This window comes from Eschscholzia californica, unplaced genomic scaffold, assembly GCF_041429995.1.
Source record: "Eschscholzia californica isolate CP2 unplaced genomic scaffold, dmEscCali1.0.p SCAF_4, whole genome shotgun sequence".
Classification (NCBI taxonomy): domain Eukaryota; kingdom Viridiplantae; phylum Streptophyta; class Magnoliopsida; order Ranunculales; family Papaveraceae; genus Eschscholzia; species Eschscholzia californica.
In genome coordinates, this window is record NW_028238461.1 from 44,214,184 (window position 1) to 44,230,219 (window position 16,036).

Here is a 16,036-nt window from a genome sequence, read left to right on the forward strand (position 1 = left end):
AACGTTATGACATAATTAACGTTATTTTTATACAAGAGTCAGGAGTGTATATAGTTTTCCATCTCAAGAAACAAAAATGTTTTTTGGGTTTTTTGAGCTTACCCCCTCACACTAATTAGTAATTGAATTTACCCCCTTTAATAATTAGTAATTGAGCTTACCCCCTTAAATTTAGAATTTTTTACAAAACTACTAAGGACATGTTTGGCATGAGATAATAGAATCATAAGTTAAATAATGTACAAACAAAATCAACAATTGCTAATCATATTACCGACCGAATCAAACAACAAAGTAAGGTGGAATAACTATGAGGAATCATATTGAAGGGAATTTGCTCTTAGTAGTCGCATTTATTTCACGTACGCCAAACACGTCCTTTGTGTCTTTGTAAAAAATAGCAAGTGCGAGGAGGTAAGCTCAATTACCCATTATTGAGGGGGGGGGGGGGGGGGGGGGGGGTAAACTCAATTATCAATTAGTGATGAGGGGGTAAGCTCAAACAACCCATGTTTTTTTACGGAAATGTATAGATAAATTTTATTTGTGCGTACCAGAGTCTCAAACCACTTATAGCCAGACCAAATAGTATTTCCTAAGATAATAAATTTATTGTCGGACCAAATCGTTAGGTTAATCCCACATTAGTTGTGGAAGGAGCAGGGTGTGTGGTAATAAGTGTGGGAGAAGTCTTACCTCTTGAGCTAGCTTTTGGGGTGAGAGAAGCCCAGGACCACCCAACACTGACATCAGAGCCCGGGTAATAACAAGTCGCGGCCCAATAACGAGATTGTTAGGTTCATCTCACATTGATTGTGGAAGGGACAGGGTGTGCATGAATAAGTGTGGGAGAAGCCTTACCTCTTGAGTCACAAATAGTATTTCCCAAGAAAATAACACTGAATTAGTGTACAAGGTTAAAAGAAGCAATCTTTCTTCTACTATTATTTTTCTTTTTATTGCAAAGATAAGTAATTAGGTCCAACTAGGAGTGGCTCGATGCCAATCACTCCTTATCACATTACGTCACTGTTGGTTACAGTAGAACTACCAGTATTCCATTCAAGGGAAAATGGACCGGGCCTCTTCCATCTTTGGCTGGACTTTTCAGGCTTATCTAGAAGAATATGGCGTATCAAAAATTTGAAGAAGTGTCTTATGGGCACTACTCATCTTCGGGATCCAAATTTCCTTGGTCTCCTAAGTAGATAGAGGTCATAGGCATTATGGGATAGTCATGAATACTCACGATAGAGTAGGTGGTGTGGGCCGGAGTCCCGACCCTCCAGACTCAGACTCAGACTCAGACGCCCAGACTCAGACTCAGACTCAGACTCAGACATAGTTGTCGTCATCAACTCTGAGATGCAATAGCTTCCTCTTGTTTGTATCTCTTTCTTACCCTCTTCCCTAGAGGTTGATAGAGAGAGTTGCTAATCATAATCACACAGATACTCACCACTCATCTTCTGAAACGTGTCTTTTCCTCAGTTATAAGGATGCAAATTGGACAAACTGGTGGACTAGTTTTCATATGCTGCCATTGCCATGTCCCCTTTTTTTTTTTTTTTTTTGTTGAACCGATGCCCACTTTTCTTAAATTTAACTCATTTTCAATTGGTTTTTGTGTCAAACTCAATTGTGGTGTCAAGAACAAATACATCTTTGTACACATTAATGTTGAAAATGAGAGTCAGTGGTGTTTGCAATTTTTAAGTGTTGAATTCTACTCGCCTAAGTCCAACTTGACTGAATTATTCTTTCAAATTTGATTTCTTTTAGACATAGGCACAAAATAACTTAAGAATACTTATGGGTTCTTAATTCAAACATGTCATCTTACTCAAATAAGACATGTTCGAATAAATAAATCAATAAGGCATGTAACATTGAAGTCAAATCAACAAGGCTACACAATCAACCTCTTAGGACTCTCACTTGAAACACATGTGAGAGAAACAAAAGTTTCTCTTTTCACATGACTGAACATGTGAGAGGAGATAGAAATTCTTATTTTTCTCACGTGCAGTTCAATTGGGTATACATTTTGAAGTCAGATAATAATCTAAAACCCAACAAAAATTAATTTGAACATCGAATTGGATAACACATGTTAATTACAACTGCTCATCTTAGCTTCCTTCGTAAGTAACTTTGGAGGGGAGCAGATAATTGGATTTTTGCCCTTAAAACTAACATCTAGGACAAGTCCAATGTGGGGCTCGGGCTCCCAATTTTGGGAGCCCCTGAATTTTGGGAGTCCCGGAGCTTTTCTCAATTCCAACGTCGGGCTCCCAAATCAAAATAATATACGTGTGCGAAGTACGTGTGCGAAATTTTGATTTTAAATTTCGACTATAATTATTAGATTTCGACTATGAATTAAAATGTGATATTATTCGAGAGAGATAATTTCAAAAAGATAAACACAAAAAAATAAAAAAAATTAGAGAAAATACTTTAAAAGAAGTATTTAAAATAATAAAAAGATAAAAGAAAACCAGTTTAAAAAAAATTAAAAAATAAAAACCCCAAATATGGGCGTTGGTTGGAACTCTCAACGGTCAAATTTTGGAGGTTGGGAGCCCCCGTTTGGGAGCATGGGACTTCCAGCCCCACAGGGAGCCCAACCCCGAAACTGTAGGGTTGGATTGAAGGGGTTGGGGTTCCGAAATTCAAATTGGGAGCCCCGACCCCCTATACATTGGACGTGCCTTAAAGCATAGTAAACTCTATAATTGTAAATTTTCACCGAATTTCAGCAAGGACTGGTGGATTGATAAGGTGATGGTTGGTGGTGAGGAAATAATGTGTCACGGGGAGAAGTAATAGTAGTAGTAGCTACTATCCCACGGACAGAAGATGTTAGACCTCATTCTTTCTTTCCTTTTTATCTCCTCTTGTCACATGCTGTCGCCCAATGGCTTGTTTTAGGGAGGTAAGAGTAGGACCCCCCCTCCCATCACGATTTTACACTCGGAGGAAGGAACTAGGGGAAAATCTAGGCCTTCTGTCTCCAAAGTCAAGGCTAAAGGTCCCACAATTGGAAATAATTGTTGGTATACTTATCAATCACCATTTGTTCTTATATCACACATACATACTATCGAGTCTCAGTCTTAGAGCATCTCCAATGCAAAATTCAAAAAAATCTCAATTCGTTCTATTTGTCAAGTTTCAATTGAGATTCTCACTCTTAAGTGTCGAAAATAGAGATCCTCAATTCTTGTATGTCTCCAATGCAACACTCTAAACTCTTTTATTTTACTTACGTGTCATGGTTATTTTTGTAAAAAAATAATTAGTTATTTTGGAAATATACGAAGACTTGATTTCTATTGGTTGAAATTTAAATATTGATGAGTTGGACAATTAGAGATATCTCAGAGGACACTCTGAAAATAGAGTGTCCTCTTGAGATATCTCTATTCCACTCTCGACACATCATCTTTGAGATCTTAGTTGAATTTTGCATTGGAGATGATTTTTTAAGAAAAACTCAGAAAATCCTATGTGGCACTCCGAGTTTCTAAGATTGAGTTTTGCATTGGAGATGCTCTTAGCCTCAGCTCGAGCCTGACCTGTAACTGAACTTGAACCAGCAGTCTTAGTGTTGGTGTGATTCAAATTTTAACAAAATATACACCACTTTTACAACTCCAATAAATGCACACTCTGGTTGATTGTCCACCTTAGTGATTTGATTAAGATAAGAAGTAACATCGTCTTATCTTTTTAGATCCTTTTTATTTTCCTATCTTCTTTATATATCTAAAGGGGGTTGTGTGACGCAGCGGAAAAACTGATAAAAGCCTTAGAACTCCGTCTAAAGACTGTAGAACCAAAACTAATAAGATTAACTACTAAAATACTTGAATTTTATTGATTGAACTGAATGAATAAAACAACTCCTAGATTCCCTTTATATAGACTTAGGGTTTCCGTAACCTAATCAAACTCAAATAACAATTTCTAATAAATAAAATACTAGTTTCCTAAACCTAATCAAATTCTAATAACAACTTCTAAATAAATAAAATACTATAATCTAAAAGCTAAAAGGTTTCCTAAAAATATAAAACTGCTAAAAATAATAATTCTCTACGAACAAAAATATTATACTATTAAAATAACTAGATTTTAAGATATCCAAGATACTTGGAATATCTCATGAAAATCTCCCTGCATCAGTCTCCTCCACTTCAAAAAAACTCGCCTCGAGTTTACTAATTGACTTGAATGTTATCTTGATTGACAGTCCCTTGATATATCCTTCTCGTGAACTATGCATAGGAATTACCAAACTTTCAGATTTGACTGACGATTTTACTAGGCCATAAAATATTTTCTGCCGATATTTGTAATTTGACTCAAGCTCTCTTTTCACCCAAAAAATAAACTTGTACAGATCATGAGTATAATGATTGAAAATTATGAACTTCGATGAAGACTTTCGAATAAAATTACTTGTCAATCCATGTGAAACAACTTGAGATTCGCAAAATTCTGAGAATGGGTCTTCGTATGAAGGAACTTCAATTGGACTAATGTCTAACTTCCGAAGCTTTTCACCTTCCTTTGATTCAGCTTCTTGAACAACGTCCTTTGTCTCAATTTCCTGAACAACGTCCGTTGTCTCAATTTCCTGAACAACTTCCTTTGACTCAATTGGTTGAACCACTTCCTTTAACTCAATTTTCTGAATAATTTCTTCAGAATTAATTATTTTATTGTGTAAATTGATTTTAGGAGACTTATCCTTGAACACAATAACGTCGGATTTTGCTTCATGAACAATATTGTTTGAATCGTCTATGGTGATAATTCGTGGTGGTTCAACATTCTCTAAGGGAGTCGTTTTTACCTTTTTAATAGTTAAGTGAGGTTGTTCTTCCCTCCGAAATCCAAACTTCCTATATTCCCGTTCCTCAGCTTCAATTTTTAGGGCCAAGTTGTACGCCTCCTGAATAGTCCATACTGTAACTATCCCCACTTTTTCTCGCAAACTAAATTTTAATCCGCTTAAAAATCGGTTTGCTACAACATCTTCATATTCTATAATGTTCTCCACATTGTTTCTTTGAGCCAGTTTTGAAAACTCCTCATAGTACTCACCCACCGAACGCAATCCTTGTCTACAATTCTGGTAAGTCATAAACAAGTGTTGTTGATAATCTGGTGGTAAGAACCTCTCTCTCAGGTTTTCTTTCATAGACGGCCAATTCTGAATTGGAGCCCTTCCTTGCCCCACTCTTTGACGTTGTAACTGATCCCACCAAACAGCAGCATTTCCTTTCAGTCTACAAGCAATAATGTTTACCATCTGTTCACCAGGAACAGTATATGACATATTCACTTGCCGCTCAACCTCATGTAGCCAATCAAGGAACTCTTCGACCGACAAATAACCATTGAAGAGTGGTATTTCTTCCTTAATTTTGTATTCATCATAATATCTACGCGTATATAATTGGTTAGGATAATAGTTACCTCTATTTTCTTGGTTGCCAGCATATTGTTGAAGTGGTTGTGCTCTGCCTTCGTTTCCATTAACAGCTTGGTTGTGGGCGAATCCCTCAACACGTTCTCTGTTAATAGGTTGCCTAGGGTTTGTATTGACATTCAGGTTGTTAATCATCTCCATAACTTGGGTTAGTTGATGACTCAAACCGTCAATTTTTGCCCACATGACATTGTTACCTCGTTCACCGTCGAGGTTTGTGTTTCTAGCTTCGTCTTCTGCCATTAAGCCAGGAGAAACCTCGCTCTTGATGCCAACTGACGCAGCGGAAAAACTGATAAAAGCCTTAGAACTCCGTCTAAAGACTGTAGAACCAAAACTAATAAGATTAACTACTAAAATACTTGAATTTTATTGATTGAACTGAATGAATAAAACAACTCCTAGATTCCCTTTATATAGACTTAGGGTTTCCGTAACCTAATCAAACTCAAATAACAATTTCTAATAAATAAAATACTAGTTTCCTAAACCTAATCAAATTCTAATAACAACTTCTAAATAAATAAAATACTATAATCTAAAAGCTAAAAGGTTTCCTAAAAATATAAAACTGCTAAAAATAATAATTCTCTACGAACAAAAATATTATACTATTAAAATAACTAGATTTTAAGATATCCAAGATACTTGGAATATCTCATGAAAATCTCCCTGCATCATTGTGGGCATTCAAAAAAAAAATAGCAGTTCCATTTATGACTTTAGCTACAGATTGGTTGGAGGTCAAATTTTTCCTCTAAAAATTAAGTGTGGGCATTGTATTTATTTGTAGTTCTAAACCTCTTTATTGATTTCTTTTATACGAATTGTCTTTTATGTGGGAACAAGTTTGAAAATGGGTATCATTTCTTGGTGTACAATTTCTTTCAAGATTGCCCATTTACTAAATGCATTACATGTGAGTTACGTAAGGGACTTCATAGTGAACCCAACTTCTACTACTGAATGGATAAAGTTTGATCTAAATGACGATAAGCATATCTATGATTGTACAATAATCATAAGATCGTGGTTCTGTTGGAAAGAAAAATGTAATTTTTTTTAAAGAAAGTAATCCTTCGATAAATTCATTTTTCTACAATGCATCTTTGTTAAAATTGTAAACTCAAAAGGTATTTATTTATTTATTCATTAAATTAGTGTTAGATGAGGTGGATTAGTGCTAGTAGTTAAGTAATTAGAGAGTTAATTTTAGTGGGATTAATGTACTAATTAGTGGGGTTAATGTACTAGTTAGTGGGTTAATGAATGAGTTAGTGGGATCATGTTAGTAGTGGTCTTAGTTAATGGGTAGAATTTGAGTCTATAAATAGACCAGTTTTTGTAGTTAATCAGATAAAAAATTAAGTCAAGTAATTCAATTCAAGTTAAATATCTTCTTTATTCTTCTTTGTTTGTGCAAGTATTTTTAATTTCCAACATTTGGTATCCGAGCTAGAATTATTTTATGATTACTAACCGAATTACAAAATGAATGGATCAATCCAACCTCAGCTTCCGCGATTTTGTGGGAAAAATTTTGATCAATGGTGTATCCAAATGAAAGCATTATTTAGCTTCTAGGAAATTTGGGAGGTTGTCGAATTTGGGTATATAGAACCAGTTGATCAGGTAGCACATGAAGCTCTCTCTCTCAGGTCCAAAAAGATAGTTTGAGAGAGAACATAAAGAAGGATAAGAAGGCATTGTTCTTTCTCTATTAAGCTGTTGATGAGATTGTCTTCGAGAAAATCTTAAGAGCTAAAACAGCTAAAGAAGTGTGGGGCTTGTTGCAAAGATCCTACAAAGGTGATGAGAAGGTAAAAAAATGTAAGGTTGCAGACTTTACGAGGTGAATTTGAATCTCTTAATATGAATAATTCTGAAAATATTTCTTATTATTTTTCTAGAGTTCAATATATTGTTAATCAATTGCGGATTAATGGTGAACATTTAACTGATCTTCGTGTTATTGAGAAAATCATGAGATCATTAACAGGTCGTTTTGACTATGTTGTTGCTGCAATTGAGGAAGGAAAAGACCTTTCAACTATGTCAGTTGAAGGTTTGATGAGTTCATTATGTTCTCATGAACATAGGATGACCAGAGAGCTGCTGCAGGGTCTATTGAGCAAGCTTTTCAAAGCAAAGTGACTCTGCTTGAAAAATGTGTTTCTAACGGTGAAGAGAGTCATGGTAAAGAACCAAAAAAATTTGGAAGGTATGACAAATCTAAAGTTAGATGTTTTCGTTGCAAAAAATTAGGTCATTATAAGTCAGAATGTAGAGTTTCCAAGAAATATTCAGAGCATGCTAACTTTGCTGAAGATTAACAATTAAGTCAAGTAATTCAATTCAAGTTAAATATCTTCTTTATTCTTCTTTGTTTGTGCAAGTATTTTTAATTTCCAACAATCTTGAGTGATAGCTCAAATGAAAAAGATTAACAAAAAAAAGAAAGAATTTCTGCAGTGTTAGCTAGCACTACCTTTGCCTGAACTCTCTTGTTTGGAATATACCTTGATCTTTCTTTTACTACCTTTTTTAGTAAAAACTAATATCGCATTTGTTATCTTTGGAGCTACATGTGGTTGTGTTGTTGGAAGACCAAAACCAATCAACTGTTGAGTTGTTCAATGTGCCATTACAGAAGGTCAAAAGAAGATTGTCTTTTTTGCCAATTATCTGAACATCGTTACACCACTTATGAGTAACACAAGAGAAGGAGACACCAACCGAGTAGGGGCACTAGAGGAAATAAAAGTGGAAGTTTTGAGAGCGCCCTGTAAAAGTGTTATAGGCATCTCCCTCAATTCAAATTTGAGTGGGAGTTTGGGAAGAAAAGAGGCGCTTATAAAACTTCCCATACTAAAAGAGTTACCACTAATCCAATTTGAACCTCATAAAACCAATAAAACTTCTTCGAACGATTGTACACGGGGAAGAATGGTTGGTCTTGCTAGGAGCCTACAAGCATAATTACATAAATCTTAAACACTAAATGTTATTCTTTAAACCTTAAAGTTTAAACCCTAATCTGACCTCTAAAGACTTAAATTTTTGGGAAATGCTAAGTGTACAAAGAATCTTTGACAAGATTCTTGACAATATGCTAAGTGAACGGTCCCGATTAAAGTCAATCTTTGAAAAACTTTGATCAATTTTTGTTTTTTAGTGAAAATGAGTCATTAAGTCAAGAATTTTGTCAAAGACTTTGTACATGTAGTACTCCCGTAAATTTTTTGAATAACATAAAGAGTAACTTTTGGTTGGACTAGCTGGTCCAGGAGGAGCTACTAATAATAAGAAATGAAAAAGTAGGTCGAATAATAATCCACACGATTCGCTCAACATATCTTTGCCCCCTTCCTTCACGTGACCCTCTTGCTCCGGTTTCTGTTCTTTTAGTACAACACACCGACACCTCCCTGCGCCTCTCTCTGCTCCACAACCACTACATCCTACTACTAAATACTACTCCTCCTTGTCACGTACCACTGTACCACCACCACCACCCCTTTCTCTCTCTAAAACTCTCTCTCTCTCTCTATCTATATGAGACTATCCATCATCAGTATCTTGCTTCAATCTCGACGAAATATATGGATAGATAGATAATGTAGAGAGACAAAGAAACAAAGGTGAGACAGAGAGAGAGAGGGGAGGGCTCAAAACAGAGAGCCTTTAAAATCTCTACCAAAATCTTTGGTTTTCACCAAAAAAAAAAAGATTGATCATTTCAAGTTGAGAAGAAAAATCCATTGAAATGTTTGCTCTTTTTCTTAATCATCTCCCTTTTATTATTACTCTATTATATTTTCTCTCACTACTTCCTTCTGTTGTTAGTACTCAAAATCTTCTTCTTCTTAAATCATCACATTCATTACTCCAAAACCCATTATTACCCACTGATGATGCTCTTGCCATTTTAGCATTTAAATCTACTGCTGATTTGAGAAAAACCCTCCATTTCTCTGTTAACAACAAATCTTCTTCTTCGAATCATTGTCAATGGGTAGGTGTTAAATGTGCTCATCAAGGAAGAGTAGTTCGAATTGTTCTTGAAGGTTTTAATCTTGGAGGTATCTTTAGTCCTAATACATTAACTCGTTTGGATCAACTCAGAGTATTAAGTTTAGAAAATAACTCACTCACTGGACCGATTCCTGATCTATCTGGACTTGTTAATCTTAAATCTCTGTTTTTAAATCATAATTCCTTTTCTGGTTATTTCCCACCTTCAATCTTATCTCTTCATCGTCTTAGAACCCTTGATCTTTCTTACAATAAGCTCAATGGTTCAATCCCGCTCAAGTTAACCGATTTAGATCGGTTGTATTATCTTAGACTCGAATGGAACCAGTTCAACGGTTCGGTTCCGCCATTAAACCAAACTTCTCTTCAAATCTTCAATGTTTCTGGAAATAATCTAACTGGAGCAATACCCATTACTCCAACTCTTTCCCACTTTCATTCTTCATCGTTCTCATCTAATCCTGGACTCTGTGGGGAGATTATTTTAAAAGATTGTCATCCTGGATTACCATTTTTCAGTTCTTCTGCTGCACCCACACCAACCCAACCTCAACAAAATCAACAATTAACAGAGGTTGTTCTTACCCATCAATCATCTCACAAAAAACCCAGATTGATTGTAGGGTTTTCAGTTACTGTTGTTGTATTTCTAATAGTTGGGTCAATTTTAGGGTTTTTCATAGCAACAAAAAGGAGAAAGAAACAGAGAATATCAACACCACAATCACCACCACCACCAGAATCACCACCACCATCAGCAGTTGTTGAAAGAGTTGAGAACAATGAATTAGAAAGAAAAGTGAAACAACAAATGAAGAAAATAGAATTGGGGAAAAGTGGGAGTTTGATATTTTGTGGAGGAGAAGGTCAAGTTTATAATTTAGAACAATTAATGACAGCTTCAGCTGAAATGTTAGGAAGAGGAACAATTGGAACAACATATAAAGCAGTATTGGATAATCAATTGATTGTTAGTGTTAAAAGATTGGATGCCATTAAAACTGCTAATACAAGTAGAGAGATGTTTGAACATCATATGGAATTAGTTGGTGTATTGCGTCATCCAAATCTTGTTCCTTTAAGAGCTTATTTTCAAGCTAAGGAAGAAAAATTACTCATTTATGATTATCAACCTAATGGCAGTCTCTTCTCTCTCATTCATGGTATGTCTCTCTCTCTCTCTATCTCTCTTGTTCTTTGTTTCCATAAATTATTATCTTTTGAATATTGGATTGCTACATCATGTGCTAAACAGTAAACACGATGACTCTCGAATTACTACTGGCCTGAAGTCCGACGAAATTAATGGCTTAAAATTCGATGAATTAAATGGTGTAAAGCCCACATAAACTATCCAATATTTCTGGGTTTGCACTACTAATGAATCGAACTTAGAACCTCTGCATTGCGAAATAGATGCACTTGTTAACTGGGTTACCAGTTGTTGGGTCTTTGTTTCCATAATTCGGGCAAAGTTTCTATACCCTCCCCAACATGATAGAAGGTGTGTCCAACGGAACCTATGCTTAACAGAACATATAGTGCAGTATATGAATCAATTTTGAATTATTGGATATCTGAATAGATAACACATTTGTCATTGGTATTTCTATTGGAAATTTTATGAGAAGTGAGTAAAAAGGGATAACTACATGTAATAGGACAATTGGTAGAGGTGTTATTAGTAAGTGGACCACTCAATAGGAAGAAGACTGATCAGTCATTTCTTCCCTGTTTTCCTGACCCACAAGTTCCCATCAAACTACAAAAGGTTAAATGATTAGGGCAAAACTATCATTTAGGTGGACCCAAGAGTTGCATTTTGTGCCCTAAAAAACCCATAACACCTCACATATAAAAATATTGTTCAGTGGAGTTTAGTAGTATTAAAATAAGAAACTGTTCCAACTCCTTGTCTTCCATGAAAAGTTTATGGAAATGTAGTTTCTTAATGGATGTCACGGGCGAAAAGAGGCTGATTTTATAGGTTGAGGTGTTGTCAGCGGTGTTAACGGTGTCGGAATTGGAGCCTCGACAGTGATACTCATTTAAATTGTGTTTAGTGCAAGACCCATCTAATCAGAACCATAGAAAAAGGAAATTGTAGTACTTAACTTAGCTGGACATGTGATGGTGATACCGTTTTATTATTAAGATAAACTATTAATTTGCCCTTAATTGTACATTAGTCATCAGTATACAACATATAATCTAATCATTTTATTGAGGTTGTTCTGGATTTGTTGTCGGTCAACTGCATTTGACCCAAGTCATGTGGGATTAGGCGCATCTAAGTTCATAAAAAACCTTCTATTGTTGTTTGTCTTTGTGACGGTCGTTATTAGATGAATGTGGTCCATCCTATAAGTCCTGCATAACTACATTTCATTTATGTGTCTCTAACAAGTCGAACTTTCAGAGGTAAGGGAGGGCTTAAGGGGTAGTGTGACAGTCATTTAGGGTTTTAGACGAGTAATTCTAGGAGAGAATTTTTTAAAGTCGGAAGTTCTTCCTACCGACCGTGAAGGTCAAGCTATTTGGAACACGGGGGTTTCCCATCTCATCACTCTGTGTTACTATATGATGTAGACGCAGCGGAGAGAGTAAAGAACAATGAAATACTAACTAAGAACAACTAAAGAAAACGATAAACTAAACTCAAAATATTAATAACTTCAATTGATTTTTCTTCTCAAGGTGCATAATAACATAGACTAGATCCCCTTTTATAAGATAATAAGCTTTCCTAGTTGGACTCAAACTAGTATTCCTAAAATAATAAACTACTCAAACATAGAAATTTAAAATTAAAGAAATATCAAATTAAAGTAACTTCTCCTCTACTAAATAAACTACTATTATGACCCAATAGAGTGTGGGCATGCGTGGACGTGGGCCCACACGTTTATGCGCCTGCATCACTATATATATATATATATATATATATATATATATACATGTCTATGATAGAGACTCTTGTTAATTCGTGGCATGATGTGCATACGCTTATGTAGCGTGATGCTAGCGCCTAGCAAGCGTGATGTTAGCACGATCTGATATGATTCGGGTCGGATTTCTTCTATAGATTGCCATGACAAACCATGACTCAGAAGCATACGGGTTGTCGTCTAAATTAACAGACAGAAAATGAATTTATTTCTTCCTTCTTGTTTCTAATGAGATATGTATTGTCATTATAAATGCAGGATCAAGATCAACAAGATCGAAACCTCTTCATTGGACATCATGTTTGAAAATAGCAGAAGATGTAGCACAAGGCCTAGCATACATTCACCAAGCATCAAAACTCCTTCATGGCAACCTCAAATCCTCAAATGTCCTTCTTGGTTCTGATTTTGAAGCCTGTCTAACGGATTACTCTCTAACAACACTAGCCGATTCCATCGACGACCCGGACTCTGCTGGTTATAGAGCACCTGAAATTCGCCACTCAAGCTCTCAAACCACAACGAAATCCGATGTTTATGCTTTTGGTATTCTTTTATTAGAACTTCTCACTGGTAAACCTGCATCAAATCTATTTCATCTCCCTACTGATCTTCAAAACTGGGTTGGGTCTGAGAGAGAATTCGAAGGCGGAGATGAAAATCGACTATGGATGCTTCTAGAGTTAGCCACGGCGTGTAGTAAGACATCGCCGGAACAAAGACCCACAATGTGGCAAGTGATTAAAATGATACAGGAGATCAAGGAGACCGTTGTGAGAGAAGATAGTGAACTGATGAACTTATCTAAAACATATACTTCCTAGTTCATCTACTCTTACAAATCTATGGTAGCTAGTTGTTTCATTACTTCTCTTTTTCCTCTTATATCTTCGATGATGAAGGAATTAAACAGCAGAGTGATTTCTAACTTAAATTTTGCCTTCTCTTCAGAGTGACATAACTGGAACACATTTTATGGTTTGTATATAGAGTAAAATTTCTAGTTAATTTTTTCCCAACTTAGCACTCAGAAACCCCCCATGAATAATGGATGTATTGATGATTTTAGTTTTGGGTATGTATAATTTCTCTTACCTTTCTTGAGTTGTTTCGGGAAGTTGGAACTAATCACTTTGTAGCTTGTCGTGAATCGTATATCCATGATGTTACTTCATGGCGATTGGAGTTTTGGTTCCTTGCTAGGGTTTGCCATGAGGATAATTTTAGACTTTTGTCAGAGTTTTTGGGATATTTTTATGTTTATCTGTCGATTAAGCACTCGTTTCCTTTGTCAAGTTGATAACACTTTCATTCAAAAGCCGGATTTTCGTAATTTGTAATTTTTCTCCTTATGGGTAGGGCTTGAAGTAGCTAGACTGGTTGGTCGAGGTTCAATTCTTTTGACTAAAATTTTTTAGTACCAACAAAGATGTCAAGAGAAGTGACATCCCAAATAATACAATCCTTCCTAATTTGGGGAGAAAATTGAACAACCAAAGTCTCCTCATAATAGTAGCAACTTGTATATAGAAGGGCACATATATTTCTTATAGCAATCAACTATCCATGTCCATGAGAATCAAATACCAAAAAAATACTTAAAATTAAACCAAACAAATTGAAGAAAACCTTTTCATAATGTTTTCTTATACATTATTAATGATTTCAACTTGATTATTTATAAAAAAAAAAAAAAAAAAATTCTTTACTTTTATTGAATATGAAATCCTATTACTTATTCTCTAGAAGAAAAAACTCCTAACCGCTAAATGGATACCTATTATAATAGAACAATCCTAGTCATGTATCTTTAAAATAATAATAATAATAGTGTCTTTAATATAATACAGGAGCTAAAATATTACTATATTATTTTATAGTCTTACTGGTTCCACGAATAATATGACACCTCATATATTATCTAGTTTCCGAATAGACCTTACAATCGAAATATGTCAAACGGAAGATCGTAATTTACGCCATGATTAATGAACTCTTTTGTCGTACGTACCCCCATCATCATAGGGTAAGCTAGCTCGTTTTGTAGCTCCTTCTGATCACTAATGCTTCCCCTAGAGCAGTATATTAGGTTCAATAATCAATTCTTTAGGTCAAGTTCACATGATACTAAATAATCTGATTTAGTAAAGTTTCCAAATTAATCCATCCATTAGTACAGAATAGCAAAAATAATTAGTGAAATCTATTCAATAGTTATACTTCATAATTATAAGGTTCCACAGAAGTACATAAGGACTCAAAATAGATGAGTAATTTAGAATGAGATAACTCCTAAAGAAATACTAGGAGAACCCAAAAATCCAAACTGCAAATAGAATAGTATGCCTTTTTTGAAATATCTAACTTGAGTTTTGTATAAAATGCTACGCTTACTTGATAAAATAAAGTGCGAATTCAGATAAATCAGATTCAGACAGGTGACGATAGGAGCATAAGGTGAAGGGCAGCTTCAGTTTCGATGTTTCCACGTTGGTGAGCTGAGCTAGGTAAAACTTCTTGGCAGAAGAGCCGGAAAGCCCTCTCCCATCTGTTTCCTCCTCCTCTTTCTCCTCCACCTCCTCTTCCGTCTTCGGCGAGAATAAGACGGAGGCGAAATACTAAGAGAGAAGAAGCATTTGATACAACATCACAAATTCTTGGAAGCTGCCTAGTTGGTGGTAAATAGATATTGAATACCCAGAGTAAAGGACATAACCTGAACAAGTTTATGAAACGTAATTTTGTTACCAACAATAAATGGAGCACCATATCTTCTCTATCTCTAATTGTTTCTCTCTCTCTAGAAATTTGGCTTAAAGGATAAAGGGGGATTGAGTCTCTTTTTCCTACTCATGACTTTTGGAAGATATATAATGCATCTGACCTCACATTGGTCCACCTGAAACAACATATCAGGCTTTAGATTGTTTATTGGGACAACCTACTTGGCTAATGGTGGTCCTGAGGGATCCCTCAGCTACAACAACTATGTAAATTATTTTCATTGGCTAGTGGAGCTCTGAAACCAGGAAAATGACTTGTCTATCAGACTTTCGCCTCATTTTTTTTGTTGAACGAATACAAAAATATTGTGACGAAAATCAAATAAAAAAAATACATCACTTACTCAAGTCTTCGGTATGGAAATTTATATGATTCCGCAAATTAGAGGAAACAAATTCACTGAACTATGGATGTTCTCTACTTTTTTCTCTCGCATTAGTCTGATGTAACTTTTCATGATTAAAGCTCCCACAAATTTGTATCTAACTTTTTCACCCTAGAATTTCTTGTTCCCTACCGTTTTTCTTCTCTCAAAATATCTTTATGTAGTTTCTACAAAAAAAAACGTGGCATTTTATCTACATCTAGGCTAGATATAAGGAGGGTCTACAGGCTCCCCTCCCCTTTTTCTCTTGGCCTGTTTCACTCTTCACACCCCTCGGACTAGGGCAATCCAAGGCCATTCCTGATTGGGGATAAACAACACAAACTCGGTCCAGTCCGAGAGTACCTTCGGACTGCTCAGTATAAGGCCATAGTGAGTGGG

At 35.5% G+C, this 16,036-nt stretch overlaps 1 protein-coding gene across 1 annotated transcript; it reads left to right on the forward strand.

The window, feature by feature from the left end:
• The first annotated feature begins 8,889 nt into the window (after positions 1-8,889).
• On the forward strand, positions 8,890-13,735 carry LOC147544993 (Leucine-rich repeat protein kinase family protein). The gene is made up of 2 exons (XM_086633035.1): positions 8,890-10,701; positions 12,745-13,735. The coding sequence occupies exons 1-2, from the start codon at positions 9,270-9,272 to the stop codon at positions 13,308-13,310; spliced, it is 1,998 nt and encodes a 665-aa protein (XP_086489161.1). The 5' UTR covers positions 8,890-9,269; the 3' UTR covers positions 13,311-13,735.
• Positions 13,736-16,036: the final 2,301 nt, after the last annotated feature.